The 14,457-nt window shown below is 31.2% G+C and overlaps 2 protein-coding genes across 2 annotated transcripts; one reads left to right on the top strand and one right to left on the bottom strand.

Moving 5' to 3' along the window:
- Positions 1 to 2,496: 2,496 nt before the first annotated feature.
- On the bottom strand, positions 2,497 to 8,664 carry LOC129914689 (V-type proton ATPase 116 kDa subunit a 1-like). Its single transcript, XM_055994029.1, has 5 exons — positions 8,474 to 8,664; positions 5,063 to 5,215; positions 2,969 to 4,994; positions 2,734 to 2,908; positions 2,497 to 2,660 (listed from the first exon to the last, which is right to left on the bottom strand). The coding sequence occupies exons 2-5, from the start codon at positions 5,177 to 5,179 to the stop codon at positions 2,561 to 2,563; spliced, it is 2,418 nt and encodes an 805-aa protein (XP_055850004.1). The 5' UTR covers positions 5,180 to 5,215; positions 8,474 to 8,664; the 3' UTR covers positions 2,497 to 2,560.
- A 2,965-nt stretch (positions 8,665 to 11,629) lies between these two features.
- LOC129915060 (V-type proton ATPase 116 kDa subunit a 1-like) lies at positions 11,630 to 14,247 on the top strand. Its single transcript, XM_055994519.1, has 4 exons — positions 11,630 to 11,746; positions 11,815 to 13,840; positions 13,902 to 14,076; positions 14,144 to 14,247. The coding sequence occupies exons 1-4, from the start codon at positions 11,630 to 11,632 to the stop codon at positions 14,238 to 14,240; spliced, it is 2,415 nt and encodes an 804-aa protein (XP_055850494.1). The 3' UTR covers positions 14,241 to 14,247.
- Positions 14,248 to 14,457: the final 210 nt, after the last annotated feature.

Genomic DNA, 14,457 nt, shown 5'->3' with positions numbered 1-14,457 from the left:
ACGAATTTCCATTTTTTTGACCCACCCTAATATATATGTGTGTATATATATGGTGTTTGAGGATGAACTGGAGATAATAACACTGTGTTACAAAATAATAATCATGTCAATTACTTTGGAAGTGACCTACCAGAGGTTGTAGGTATTGCTGAGTAAATCATATTTCGGCCCTTGAAATTTTTCGTAGACCCCCAAAATTCCAAGTTATCGTGAAAAAACCGTTTTTCAATGGATTCAGATATCAACGATTTTTTACTCAGTCATTTTTCGGTTAATTTCAGATTTTTTTTACAGTTCTAAACAGAGGAGTACTTTTTGTTTTTGAAAATATTTTTGTATTATTCTCAAGCACCAAGTGTAGATTTTATGGGCTGAATCTCAAAGTACAACATTTTTTCACGGTTTTTTAAAGTTCGGAGACCGTTTTTAGCTACATTTTGTGTGTACTTTAAGATTCACAAAACTATGCTATTCTAATGATTCAAATTAAGAAGGTCAAAGGCCATAAAAAAAGTAGGTATAATTTGGTTCCTATGGAAACATATTACTCGCCAATATTACTTTTTCTCAATATTTTCTTGAACAAAAGTATAGTTTTTCAACTTAGTCTTAAATAAAAGGTTTTAATCTAATTAACTGCATCCAAACTTTTTAAAAATCAAAAATTTTGTCGGTAACTTTTATAATTGAAAAATAGGCTATTTTTTCAAATTTATTTCAAATCGTCAAAAATCCAAAAATTATTTTTTGCTCAAAAAACATTTAAAATAGATTGAAAACAAAACAAAGTAATTTTTAATCAAGTTTTGTTAAAATCGAACGAGTTTTGTAAGAGACAAAAATAAAAAATAAAAAAATCGTATTTTTTTATTTTTCTCAATATTTTTGAGGTTATACACAAAAATGGTAGGAGAGCTAGTGGCACAGTGACTAAGTTAGCTATTGGCCCGTATGCATAAAAAATAGTAAGTACTAGCAATATGAAATTAATAAGTATAAATTAGGTTTGATAGGCACAAAACGTGGATTAAAAAAGTTCATGCTTTACAAATTTTTAAGTAAAAGCATTTAGTATTTTTTACGCATATGACCCATTGTAAGGCTAAAAATTCTTACAGTGGTGATTTATAGCATGCTAAGTAAAATAATTTTGGTCTGGTATTGTAAGGTTGAATTTTTAATAGAATTTAGTTTACCCATCGAGGAGTTAAAAAAAAAATTGCCAGATTTTTTGAGGTGCACAAGTGCCAGCCAGACTAACTTAAAGGTGTGCAGTTTACTTGCAATAAATTAAACTTTATTCCGTAAAGTCAATATTTATATATGTATTTGTCTAAGTGGTTGTAGAGAACTGTGCAATTACAGCCGGTTTTGGCAAGTTTAAGTCCTTGTTAGGTGAGTGGAAAGATGCAATTTTCTAAAAAATGACTTAATATCAAAAAAAAATATTTAAAAACAACGGCAACACTTACAGTTATGAATGATACCTTTTTTAAAAGCTGAAATTATGCACTTAATTTTAAATTTTAAATTAAACTATTTTAATCAATTATTTTTCAAATAACCGATTTTAAAGTTAAAATTAGGGGAAAAAATTTTTATAAACACATTGAAAATAAATTTGTCAAGACTGTGAATTTAAATGCAACAATGAGTGATACAGAAAGTTGCCCCAATTGATTTTCTATTAAACACTGGCAATTATATGTTTCTATGACTTCTAATTTTTGAGAAAATTTAAAAATAAGAAAACCATTTCTTTTAGTTTTTTATTTATTTATATTTTTTATAATTTCTTATACATCAATTTACTCAAAAACTTGAAGTCATAGAAACATATAATTTCCAGTGTTTAATAAGAAATCAATTGGGGCAATTTTCTGTATCATTCATTTTTGCATTTAAATTCACAGTCTTGACAAATTTATTTTTCAATGTGTTTTTTAAAATTTTTTTGAAAAAAAAAACCAAGAGCGCAGCAATTTTTTTGAGTTTGTATTTTACATATAAACCCAAAGCAACAATTAACTGGCCAAAACATTTAATTTTGACCAGCGATTTAGGTTTGTCATGCTTATATTATTTTCAATTTCACGGCATAATTACAGCAATTTAACTTTAAATAATGAACGAAAAATAATGAATAATGAATGATCAAAAATTAAAAGTTGACATGCTAACGTTATATAAAGTTAGCATGGCAAGCCTTTGTGGACCGATTCTGCCCAAACTAAGCGCACGGCAATTTTTTGACTTCAAGGCATAAACACGGCAATTGCTGAGCCAAAAAAATATCTTTTTCAAAAGTTGTCATGCTAAGTTTAAATGGTATTTCTTTTACAGCAAAAAAAAACAATCTTTTGTCCAAGTTTCATAAGGGTAACAATTTTTTGAATGCATATTTTAATTGAACCTTCTGTTTCTATATCAAACTATAAATTTTTGTTTAGATTAATTCTCAATATCAAGTTAAAGACAATATTACTCTCTTGGTTCCTATTTATTAAACTTACTTCTATTGTTTTATTTTGCAAATAAATTTAAAATACCATCACATTTTTTATGAATATTCTTCCTCTTCAGCCTTGAGTATTGTTTTAAAACTAAATGGAGCAAAAGCATATCCATCACCTTTATAATGTTTGCTCATAAATTCAACCCTGAAAAAAAAAAAAAAATAAAAAGTAAATATTAAAAAAAAAAAAAACATAAGCCTTTTTTGTCTCAACTTACCAATGCAAACGTAAAGTATGCAAAAATGCCGACAAACCTTCCATTAAAACCAAAATTGCAAATGTAAAAAATGCCCACGAATAAAAATCAATGTACAAGAGAATAGGACCAATTAAAGGATGATTTATGGTTAATATAGTTGACAACAATTTACTCCAAAGGACTTCGGAAAGTTCTGTCAGAAAGAAGGTTGTAAATAAAGATTTTTTTGTTGGGGAAAAAATCGGAAACTCACGAGAATGTGCCAAGGACAAAGCCCAAAGACGCAAATACGAAGCGGTATGTGAAATCGTACTAAGAACATACTCCACCGTGTGAATGGCTTGTTCGATAAAAATTTCACTCATTGGTTCTTCATCTTCATGATTGGAGTCATTCATCAACTGACTCCTTTTCTTCCTTTCCATATAAACAAATAATGGCTTCGAAAACAACATCCATGGAATACAAAAAATCGCTATTGCAACCAATCCCAACTGCATCAACTTCTGTTTATCAAACAAGTACGCTTTGCAATGTTCCAATGGTGGAGTTGCCTTAAACAACATCATATCAATAAACATAATTAAAACTGAAGGAGCACATCCCGGATTGTCCATAAAGACATCAGTTCGAGCATTAAACTTGGCCCATTTGAAAAACATCATAAAGACCATATAACCAAAAAGGAGAACCAAGAATAACACCTGTGGAATGAATTCCATGAATATCGCTCCCCATCGACGGAAATGAATGTGATTCACTAAATTCAAGAAAAGGCCAAAAAGCATATGAACCACTCCGAAAATAATGGATAGTTTCATTTTGTGAGAATTCTGAAAGATGATCTTGTTCTCTGCCAATTGCCAAATTGGATCAATTCCCATTGCGTAGGTTCCAACTGTGTAGTTCTTTGGGTTAAGTTGTAGCGAAGGATTTTCCAAGATCGTAGAATAGTTATAGTGAATTCGCCAACCAGAACCGAAAATGTTCATAGACTTGGAAAATACATCGTTATAAATGAATCCTGTGTACATCGAAAACATTCCCATGAGTAGAATAATGTACCTTCCACCGAAGAAGATCGACCAAATTTCTCCACCGCCTTGAATTTTTGACAACTTTTTCTCCCAAATGCACATCCAAGCTCCAAACAGGAGCAAGATCAATCCATGTCCAACATCACCAAACATCACGGCGAACAAGAATGGAAAAGTAATAATTGTGTACAAGGCTGGATTTATTTCACGGTACGAAGCTATTCCGTAGGCATCAATAAGGTTCTGGAAACCTTGAGTAAACTTATTCGTTCTATTATAAGTTGGCGGTGACTCATTGGACTCGATAACGTTCAAAAACGATGTTATTGAGTTTCCGACTGCTGCGGATCCCCGAGCTAAGGCATCTTGTACGATTTTCAAGTCTCTTGTTGGTAGCCAACATTCTCCAATCATGCATTTCTGAGAGACGTCTATGTTAAACAAGTTAAGGGTGTAATAAATGGCTTTCATTTTTTTAACCATGAAGCTCCAAGTTGGTAGGTTTTTTGAAACATTTATCAATACTCTACGTCGATGATCGTTGGTTTGATTTAAAACCATTTTCAAGTCTTCCAAACGGGCTCGAACATCGGCGATCATTTCATCGCGTTCAGCATGAGAACTTGGACACGGGTACATGGTAGCTCGAAAACCTGTACAGACTTTTTTGATTCTAGTCTTAAGTTCCTCTCCCTGAAAGAATGCAACGAAAACTATCTTCTGACTTTCATCGATGGAAAGTTCTTTCAACTGAGCCTGTCTTAAGAATACATTTCCATGTGATATACGCCAGAGCATTTGTTCGAAACCAAAGACCCTACTCCGTTTTATGATACCCGCTACAAAAGCCAATTCTCCACGTTCATTTTTATTTACAAGTGTTTCATTTGAACCCGCACGGTTCGAGTCTAAATTCAGAACTTCCTGATCGGAAAAGAATCCTTCGGTATTTTCTAAAACTTGACGTAATTCGTTCAGTTCGTTAAAATTCGCTCTAAGTTTGTCCTCATTTTCGGTTAATTCAAGCATTTCACTTTCGGTCGATTCTAAATGAGCTTCTAAATTGATCATTTCTTTAGGATTCAAAGCTCGTGGAATATCAGTTTCATTGTTCATTTCTGGTATTAATATTTCTTCTTTTTTTAATTCGTTTGTAATGTAGTGAATTTTTCTTTCCAATTCGTCACAACGACGAATTTCACTAACGAATTTTCGTTGATATAAACTTACACCATCGTTGAGCTGGAATTTTTAGAAAATAGAGCAGATTTATAACGTGTTTTATTAGAAATTGAATTGGATGAACTTACATCACGAAATTGAACACATCCAACTTCACCCATTTCTGAAACTGTCGGATAAGCTGCTTCGGGTTGGACAAACATTTGACAAAGAACCATTCGTTCACTGCGGAACATGTCTCCCATGATGATGGAGTGATTTAATTTATTTTATCTGAAAATCTATAAAGTAAAAAATTTTTGTTAGAAATGGCTTGTAGTTTTTCGAAATTTCAAAAGAACTGCATTCAATAGAAAACGGAAAGGATTTGGGATAAATAAGTTACCAAATTCTGAGAGCCTTTCAGTTCGCCCATAGGGCCCTTAGATCAGGGCCCTATTGCACCAACCGCTTTGCACTTTACATTTTGCAACTTTGCAAAACAATACTTTTCTGCAAAGTAAAAGTGCAAAGTGTTTCACCAAAAATTAAAAGTTCCACACTTTGCACTTTGCAATTTTTTATGTTTTTTTTTTTTGCAAAGCAAAAAGTGCGGGCGTTGCACCAACTAAAAATGGAACTTTGCATAATTAGAAAATTTGCAAAGTAAAGCAGTAAATAGTTTCAATTTCTTTACGTTGTTAAAAAAAGGTTGAAATCTTCTTTTTTTTATTAAAACAACGATATCTTTTGAAATTTGGTTGTACTTTACTTTATCATTTGTTGTTTTGTTTGGTTATATTTACTTAGACTGTTGCTTTGCTGGCAATTTGTTTAAAGAAGAAAATAATAGAAATTTTAATATAAATATAATATCATTATTTTAACTTCAAATTGCAATCATTCTTTGCATGACGCATAATTTTTAATAAGGTGGTTGGCAATTCTAGAGGAGGCTATTTGGCCATGAAGCAGAAGGCAGAGGGAGGTGCGTTTCTTATTTTATCTAAGTTTACTTATGTGTATACTAGGGAGTTCGTTTTTCGGGAATCAAGTTCCAAAGTGGAAAAACTGTTTCTAAATAACAAAAAAAAACCCCTAATTTTTTCAGGTTTTTATTTTGACGCTAGATGGCCCCCCAAGAAGGTTAAAGTTTTTTCTTATTTGAAAAAGGTATATGTTGACTTATTACTCAATTTTTTTAGATATAGCCTAAATGTAAAAATGTTTGAGAATGTTCTATTCTATATTAAACACCCTTTTCAAAAAGGTATAAACCATTTTTCTAGGACTAGGGGTTTAGTCAGGATATGTATGTCTTTTTTGGGTTTATTAAACCAAGCATTTTTTATTAAAACAGGCATATGAGTAGCATGAAAAATTTAATAAAACCCAAAAAAGGCATGCATGTCCTGACTAAACCCCTAGTCCTAGAAAAATGGTTTATACCTTTTTGAAAAGGGTGTTTAATATAGAATAGAACATCATCAAACATTTTTACATTTAGGCTATATGAGAAAAAACTTTAACCCTCTTGGGGCGCCATCTAGCGTCAAAATAAGAATCTGAAAAAATTAGGGTATTTTTTTTTTTTGTATTATTATTTAGCAACAGTTTTCCACTTAGGAACTTTATTCAAAAATAACGAACGCCCGCCCTAGTGTATACTATCGAACTATGGTCTTTTGTTTAGTTACAACTATTTGACAGTTGAACATCGTTCTTAAACTCCTTTTGAAGTGTCAAATAGTCACGATTCGTAATTATTTCCAATTCACTTCTATAATTTGAGGTTAGTGTGTTGATCATTGAAATCAGATGTTTAGTTTTCAAGACAATTCAAACATTTTTATTTCTTTTGTAAATCAGCGGAAAAAATAAAAAGAACACAACAAATTCTAACAATGCCACTTCAACTTGTTTTCACATACTAACCATATAGTTAAACATTCAAAAATAGATAATTAATCCTAATTTCAAAATGTATACTTAATTTTACCTCATTCACGTAACTTTTATTATACTCCTCATGTTCAAAAAGTCGTTCAAAGTGATTCATTTTAAATTATAATTTAATATACCCGAACTTTACACAAGAAATGGCCATCCGCAAAAAGTGAAATTTTGTCTTTGCATATTATTGCGAAACTTTGCAGAATTTGAAATGGAAAGTGCAAATATTTTTTGTTTGGTGCAATGAAATCAAAAAATTCTTTGCAAATTGGTACAACTTTGCGCTTTTCAGAAAAGCACTTTGTGCTTTGCAAATTTGTGGTTGGTGTAACAAAATTTTCAAAGGGGGAATTTTTGTTTTATTTTTCAAAAAATTATTTCCTCTTTACAAATTGGACTTTGGTGCAACATAATTTGCAAAGTTAAAGTGCAAAGTTGGTTTGTGCAATGGGGCCCTGATCTGGATCACGTGGAAAATAAAACACAGCTAATGTTCAAAATTTCTCCAAAAATGTCGCGGAACGTTTTCGTAAGTTTTTAACAGCAGTGGTTGATACCTATTGTTTGTTCCTTTGCTCTCCTTGATTTTATTTTTCCAAATCTCATTTATCCTTTAGTCGCCTCTTGTAAACAGGCTGATTCACTGCTGGAAAAACCCATCTCAGCCGATTGTAGGAATCAGCGTAATTTTGTATGATAAGTATGTAGAGCCGACGTATGAATCTTATGCATATCAAAAATCTGTCTCCTTCCACAATGTTTTACAGAAATAACATTTATAAACCAAAAAAAAAAATCCTTCAATTTCAAATCTGTACAGCGTTGCCAAAAACTATGATTTATCATAGTTTTCATGAATTCTGAACTCAAATCATGATTTTTTTTCTCAAATAATGATTTTTTTTTTAATTTTTTTTTATTTCCTAAGCAATTAACTTCAGAACATGCCCATCTATTGCTCTTCCAGCTTTTTTCCATAGGAAATTGGATTCTACGTTGTCTATGAAGATGATAAACCCCAGGTTTTCTTATAAATCACCAATTGGTCTTTTACACACGAACGAAATTGCCAAAAATCACAATTGCTTTGATTTTAAAGTAGAAAAAATTATAAAATGTATTGGGCCATATTCAAAGTTCTTTCATAAGCTGTTATTTTCTTGTTTCTAAGATAGACTGAGGTTTATCTTATTCATAGACAATTTAAACCCACTTCTATATCATTTTTCTTTGGAAAAGACCTGCTTCTAAACTGGTTAGAAACTTTTAAAATATGACTATGAAAATGGCCCATTACCATTATCTAAATTGTTCAGTACCAAGTACATTTACGTAAACATAAATCTGAAAAGTACAAATCATGATTTTTTTCTCAAATCATGATAAAAAATCATGATTTTTTTATTTTTTCATTCGGCAACACTGAATCTGTAACAGATTGATTGCAAGACGAACTAAATAACCAAGGTTAACCATCTGAGCCGTATCAAAGAATATCACTTAAGAACCTAGACACTCGACAGTCTTGAAAGATCATAAACATTGATACAGTGAGTTTCATGAAAGCTCTAATTTATAAAAATAAGGAGACTTTAACGTAGACTTACTTTTTCTAGCACTTAATAAACATTATTAGAATTCCGAACTCGATTGCAAGTGTCAACTTAAGACTCTTGAACCTTTATTGCACCTCCTCCGTGAAATAATTTTAATACACAAATTGTACCGCGACCTACGGACAACTAATTCCCACAACAAACTGTATCCGATGCTTAAATAAATTTCCGACTTAATAATAATAATGGAATAAGATTTCTCCCCAAAACAACGATGATGGTTCCAAATAATGCATACTTGTACACTTCCGATAATAAAAATAATTATTAAAAACATTTTTGTTATCAGTATATGATTCGTTATTGGACTCTTTCTCGGATTGTATGACTTATGAGTGCATCACGAGTCAGAAGTCACATTTTGGTGGTATTTACATCAACACAATTCTCCTTGCCATGTGATTTGTTATTAAAAAAAAAAAACGAATTTAAGTGATAAGAAAGAGTTCGCATTCAAAACAATTTTTTGGGGGGTTTATCAAAGCTTATCTATCAATTATACTTCATTCATTAACATACAGTAAATAAAGCAAAGGAATGTGTCGAATGGACTTGCTTCAGCTTATGATGAAATACAATAATAATTGTACAATATACATTCTTAGTGATCAGTGCAGACCAAATTGGATTTTATAAATCGATGAACCATGACAGCATCCACGAAAAGGTGACGCTATTTTGTCCCGTTCCACCTGAAATTTGTAGTAGTATGGCAAAAATTTCAATTAAAAATTAAAAATAAACCATTGGAGATACAAACATTTTCTATAGCTTATTTGAAAGATAATAACCTAAATTTGAATACCTACTTATGAAGGGTTTTCAAAAATTCCATCATTTAATAGGGCAAACAGGGGTAAAACAAAATTGCAAAAAAGTGGCTATTTTCCAAAAAAAAAGTTTAATTTTTTTAATCCATAGCTAAATTTATTGTAAGGCTAATTATATGGTATTGAAAAAATTTTAAAAAACATCAAAATCCAGTTATAAATGGTTTTTTTTTTAAACTAAAATATGAGGTAGACCTTTGACAAAGTAGTAACTATAGGTAGGGGAAATTTTGTTTCACATTTTCAAAAATGAAATTCAAAAGATAATTTAAAAAAAAATTAGGGGTCCCTGCGTTTCGAAACATGCATTTTTGATGGGTATTTTTTTGGGGGTATTTTTTGATGGGTTTTATTTTTAGTAACTTTTCGTAGCGTTCAAATAATCTCAAACTTATAGAACATATAGTTTATAACTGGGCGCATGCGTTTGTTAGTTTTTTTTAAATGATTTTTGACCAAAAAACGAGAAAAACAAGTTTTTTGTCTCAAGTTTTTGACCGTTTTTAACGGTTTTTTATTTTTATCTTTTTTTCTTCAACAAAAAAATAAATGAAACTTATACTGTAAATAGATTAAGTAGGGCTATAATTCGTATTAAAAATTTTGAGATAAAGTTACAATAAAGTTCTATTCTTCTTTCTTTTGATTTAACTTTGTTGAGCATGCTGATAATATTACCTTTCATTTGATATATCATACATCACGGAACATTTACTACAAGCTTCACAATGTTAAATTGAAAAAAACTTCAGAAATACCTCAAAACACCTTTGGAGATCTGTTGCCCATGACCAGCCACCAATGTAGGAAGTACTGTATTCTCAGTTTAAAATTTCGACATGGTTGGCTTTGAAAAATTCTTCTTTTTTTTTTGTAGGCATAGTAAGAATATGATTGAAGCGTCATATAAAAGATGAAATAATAAGCTTTCAGATGATATAAAATTTATTATAGGTTGTCATAGAAAAAAATGGATTTAATAGCGTGAGAAGATAAAAATATATGATTTTTTTTTCTATGCGATTTGAAATGAGATAATTTGCGAAATTATCTTATTTGGGCTCTAGTAAAAACAGGCTTTAAATATAAATTTTATTAACCAAGTAAAAGATTTCAAGAATCCAAGATCTGCCATTTAGAATTTAAAAAAAAAAAACATTAAAAGTAAAAGTTAATGGAAGTTAATTTTTGATTTCCTATTTGATATGACGTATAGATACAACCTCATATGATCTGATGTGGATTTTATCTATCATACTCATGATTGCGTTTTATTGTGACGTGTGATGTGAAGTCCCTTGGTCACGTTTTTGTTTGTTTATCTTTCAAATTTATAACCGAGTCCATTTTTTTGATTTGATGTTCAAAAAATTAATTCGTTAGGAGAAAAAGTCCAAAATTTAGTATAATAGCGTCTGTCTTTGTGAATTAAATACAAAAAGAAAAACTTTGAAAAATTACCATCGATTTTTAAAATACATATCAAAATTAAATGTAAGAAAAAAAAGTATAAAAAAACGTATTTCCAAAATAAACAACAAAATGGTCAAGTGCTCAATATATTTTTATTAAAAGAAAACCACCACACGTATATGAAGCGCGAAATTGATATTTTTAACTAATATACAAAATTCTATCCAAAATCTTAGATCAAATGTATTTTCGAGGGGATTTTGTTTCGGAGCTTAAATTAAGCTCAATACTCTGCATACTTATAAGTAGACCTAGTCAACTTGATTTATTTAATTACGAAGTTTTTTTAGAAATATAAATTTTAAAAGTTGTTAGAACGATTCAAAATATAGTTGGTATGCCATTAATTGTAATTGTTTACACACTAAAAACCAAGATTTGAAAAAAAAATTCCCCGTTTTCGAAAAATTGATATTTATTCAAAAAAATTAATTTTTCAAAATTTAATTTTGGATTAAAACTCTGTTGAAATTATTGAGGTGTCATTTTGAACAATGTTAGAAGTTAAGAACTGTGCTACACTGTGTGCATAAGGAATCTAGTTAAAATAAACAGAAACCACTTTGATTTAACTGATTTGTCGGTTAAAGATTATCATTTTAAAATGTTTTATTTTTTCAATATTAAATCAAAATTCTTACATGAAATGTACCTAAATTTATGGTTCAACTGTATTAAAAGTACGAAAATAATTTAGAAACGAGATTCTTCCAACATCGGGTTTTGGGTAGAACTTGGGTAGAACCGCAACAGTCACTGCTTCTCCTAACTTTAAGCCATTTCTAACAAAAACTTTTCAAATTTACAGATTTTCAGATAAAATAAATTCAATTACACCATCATAATGGGAGACATGTTCCGCAGTGAGCCAATGGTTCTCTGTCAAATGTTTGTACAATCCGAAGCAGCTTATTCCACAGTTTTGGAAATGGGTGAAATTGGATGTGTTCAATTTCGTGATGTAAGATCAACCAATTTAGTTTTTACTAAAAAATTATGAATTTCTCTTTTCTTTTCTAAAAATTCAAGTTGAACGAAAGTGTAAATTTATATCAACGAAAATTTGTTAGCGAAATTCGTCGTTGTGATGAATTGGAAAGAAAAATCCACTACATTACAAACGAATTGAAAAAAGAAGAAATATTATTACCAGAAATGAATAATGAAAATGACATTCCACGAGCTTTGAATCCCAAAGAAACGATCAATCTAGAAGCTCATTTAGAATCGACCGAAAGTGAAATGCTTGAACTAACCGAAAATGAGGACAAACTTAGAGCGAATTTTAACGAACTGAACGAATTACGTCAAGTTTTAGAAAATACCGAAGATTTCTTCTCCGATCAGGAAGTTCTGAATTTAGACTCGAACAGTGCGGGCACAAAAGAAATACTTGTAAATAAAAATGAACGTGGAGAATTGGCTTTTGTAGCGGGTATCATAAAACGGAGTAGGGTCTTTGGTTTCGAACAAATGCTCTGGCGTATATCACATGGAAATGTATTCTTAAGACAGGCTCAGCTTAAAGAGCTTTCAATCGATGAAAGTCAAAAGATAGTTTTCGTTGCATTCTTTCAGGGAGAAGAACTTAAGACTAGAATCAAAAAAGTCTGTACAGGTTTTCGAGCTACCATGTACCCGTGTCCAAGTTCTCATACTGAACGCGATGAAATGATCGCCGATGTTCGAGCCCGTTTGGAAGACTTGAAAATGGTTTTAAATCAAACCAACGATCATCGACGTAGAGTATTGATAAATGTTTCAAAAAACCTACCAATTTGGAGCTTCATGGTTAAAAAAATGAAAGCCATCTACTATACCCTTAACTTGTTTAACATAGACGTCTCTCAGAAATGCATGATAGGAGAGTGTTGGGTACCAACAAGAGACTTGAAAATCGTACAAGATGCCTTAGCTCGAGGATCCGCAGCAGTCGGAAACTCAATAACATCGTTTTTGAACGTTATCGAGTCCAATGAGTCACCGCCAACTTATAATAGAACGAATAAGTTTACTCAAGGTTTCCAGAACCTTATTGATGCCTACGGAATAGCTTCGTACCGTGAAATAAATCCAGCCTTGTACACAATTATAACTTTTCCATTTTTATTCGCTGTGATGTTTGGTGATGTTGGACATGGATTGATCTTGCTCCTGTTTGGAGCTTGGATGTGCATTTATGAGAAAAAGTTGTCAAAAATTCAAGGCGGTGGAGAAATTTGGTCGATCTTCTTCGGTGGAAGGTACATTATTCTACTCATGGGAATGTTTTCGATGTACACAGGATTCATTTATAACGATGTATTTTCCAAGTCTATGAACATTTTCGGTTCTGGTTGGCGAATTCACTATAACTATTCTACGATCTTGGAAAATCCTTCGCTACAACTTAACCCAAAGAACTACACAGTTGGAACCTACGCAATGGGAATTGATCCAATTTGGCAATTGGCAGAGAACAAGATCATCTTTCAGAATTCTCACAAAATGAAACTATCCATTATTTTCGGAGTGGTTCATATGCTTTTTGGCCTTTTCTTGAATTTAGTGAATCACATTCATTTCCGTCGATGGGGAGCGATATTCATGGAATTCATTCCACAGGTGTTATTCTTGGTTCTCCTTTTTGGTTATATGGTCTTTATGATGTTTTTCAAATGGGCCAAGTTTAATGCTCGAACTGATGTCTTTGTGGACAATCCGGGATGTGCTCCTTCAGTTTTAATTATGTTCATTGATATGATGTTGTTTAAATCAACTCCACCATTGGAACATTGCAAAGCGTACTTGTTTGATGGGCAGAAATTGATGCAGTTGGGATTGGTTGGAATTGCTATTTTGTGTATTCCATGGATGTTGTTCTCGAAGCCATTGTTTGTTTATATGGAAAGGAAGAAAAGGAGTCAAATGATGAATGACTCCAATCATAAAGATGAAGAACCAATGAGTGAGATTTTCATCGAGCAAGCCATTCATACAGTTGAGTATGTTCTTAGTACGATTTCACATACTGCTTCGTATTTGCGTCTTTGGGCTTTGTCCTTGGCTCATTCTCGTGAGTCTTCAATTTTTCCCCCAACAATAAAAATCCTTAATAATTTCATTCTTTTTGACAGAATTATCTGAAGTCCTTTGGAGTAAATTGTTGTCAACTATATTAACCATAAATCATCCTTTAATTGGTCCTATTCTATTGTACATTGGTTTTTATATTTGGGCCCAATTTTCATTTGAAATTTTGGTTTTAATGGAAGGTTTGTCGGCATTTTTGCATACTTTACGTTTGCATTGGTATGTTGATTAAAAATAAGATTATATTATTGTTTTTGTTTTTATTCTTTGTATTTTTTTTTTTCAGGGTTGAATTTATGAGCAAACATTATAAAGGTGATGGATATGCTTTTGCTCCATTTAGTTTCAAAGCAATACTAAAGGCTGAGGAAGAGGAATATTAATAAAAATATGATGGTTATTTGAATTTATTTGCATAGAAATAAATTAATAAGAAGCTTAAAGAATTGTTGTCTTTAATTTGATATTTAGAATACTTAAAATTTTGTTGTCTTTAAAGATGAAAAAGAACTCCTGATTGTTAAAACTTTTATTTCCATGATCTAAAAAAAAGCTATTTTAGCAAGACTTCACAGCTGCTCACAGATACTTACATGGGAG

The sequence above is a fragment of the Episyrphus balteatus genome, chromosome 3 (genome assembly GCF_945859705.1).
Source record: "Episyrphus balteatus chromosome 3, idEpiBalt1.1, whole genome shotgun sequence".
NCBI classification, from domain to species: domain Eukaryota; kingdom Metazoa; phylum Arthropoda; class Insecta; order Diptera; family Syrphidae; genus Episyrphus; species Episyrphus balteatus.
Note: the sequence above shows the minus strand (reverse complement) of the source record. Positions and strands in the feature narration are given on the sequence as shown.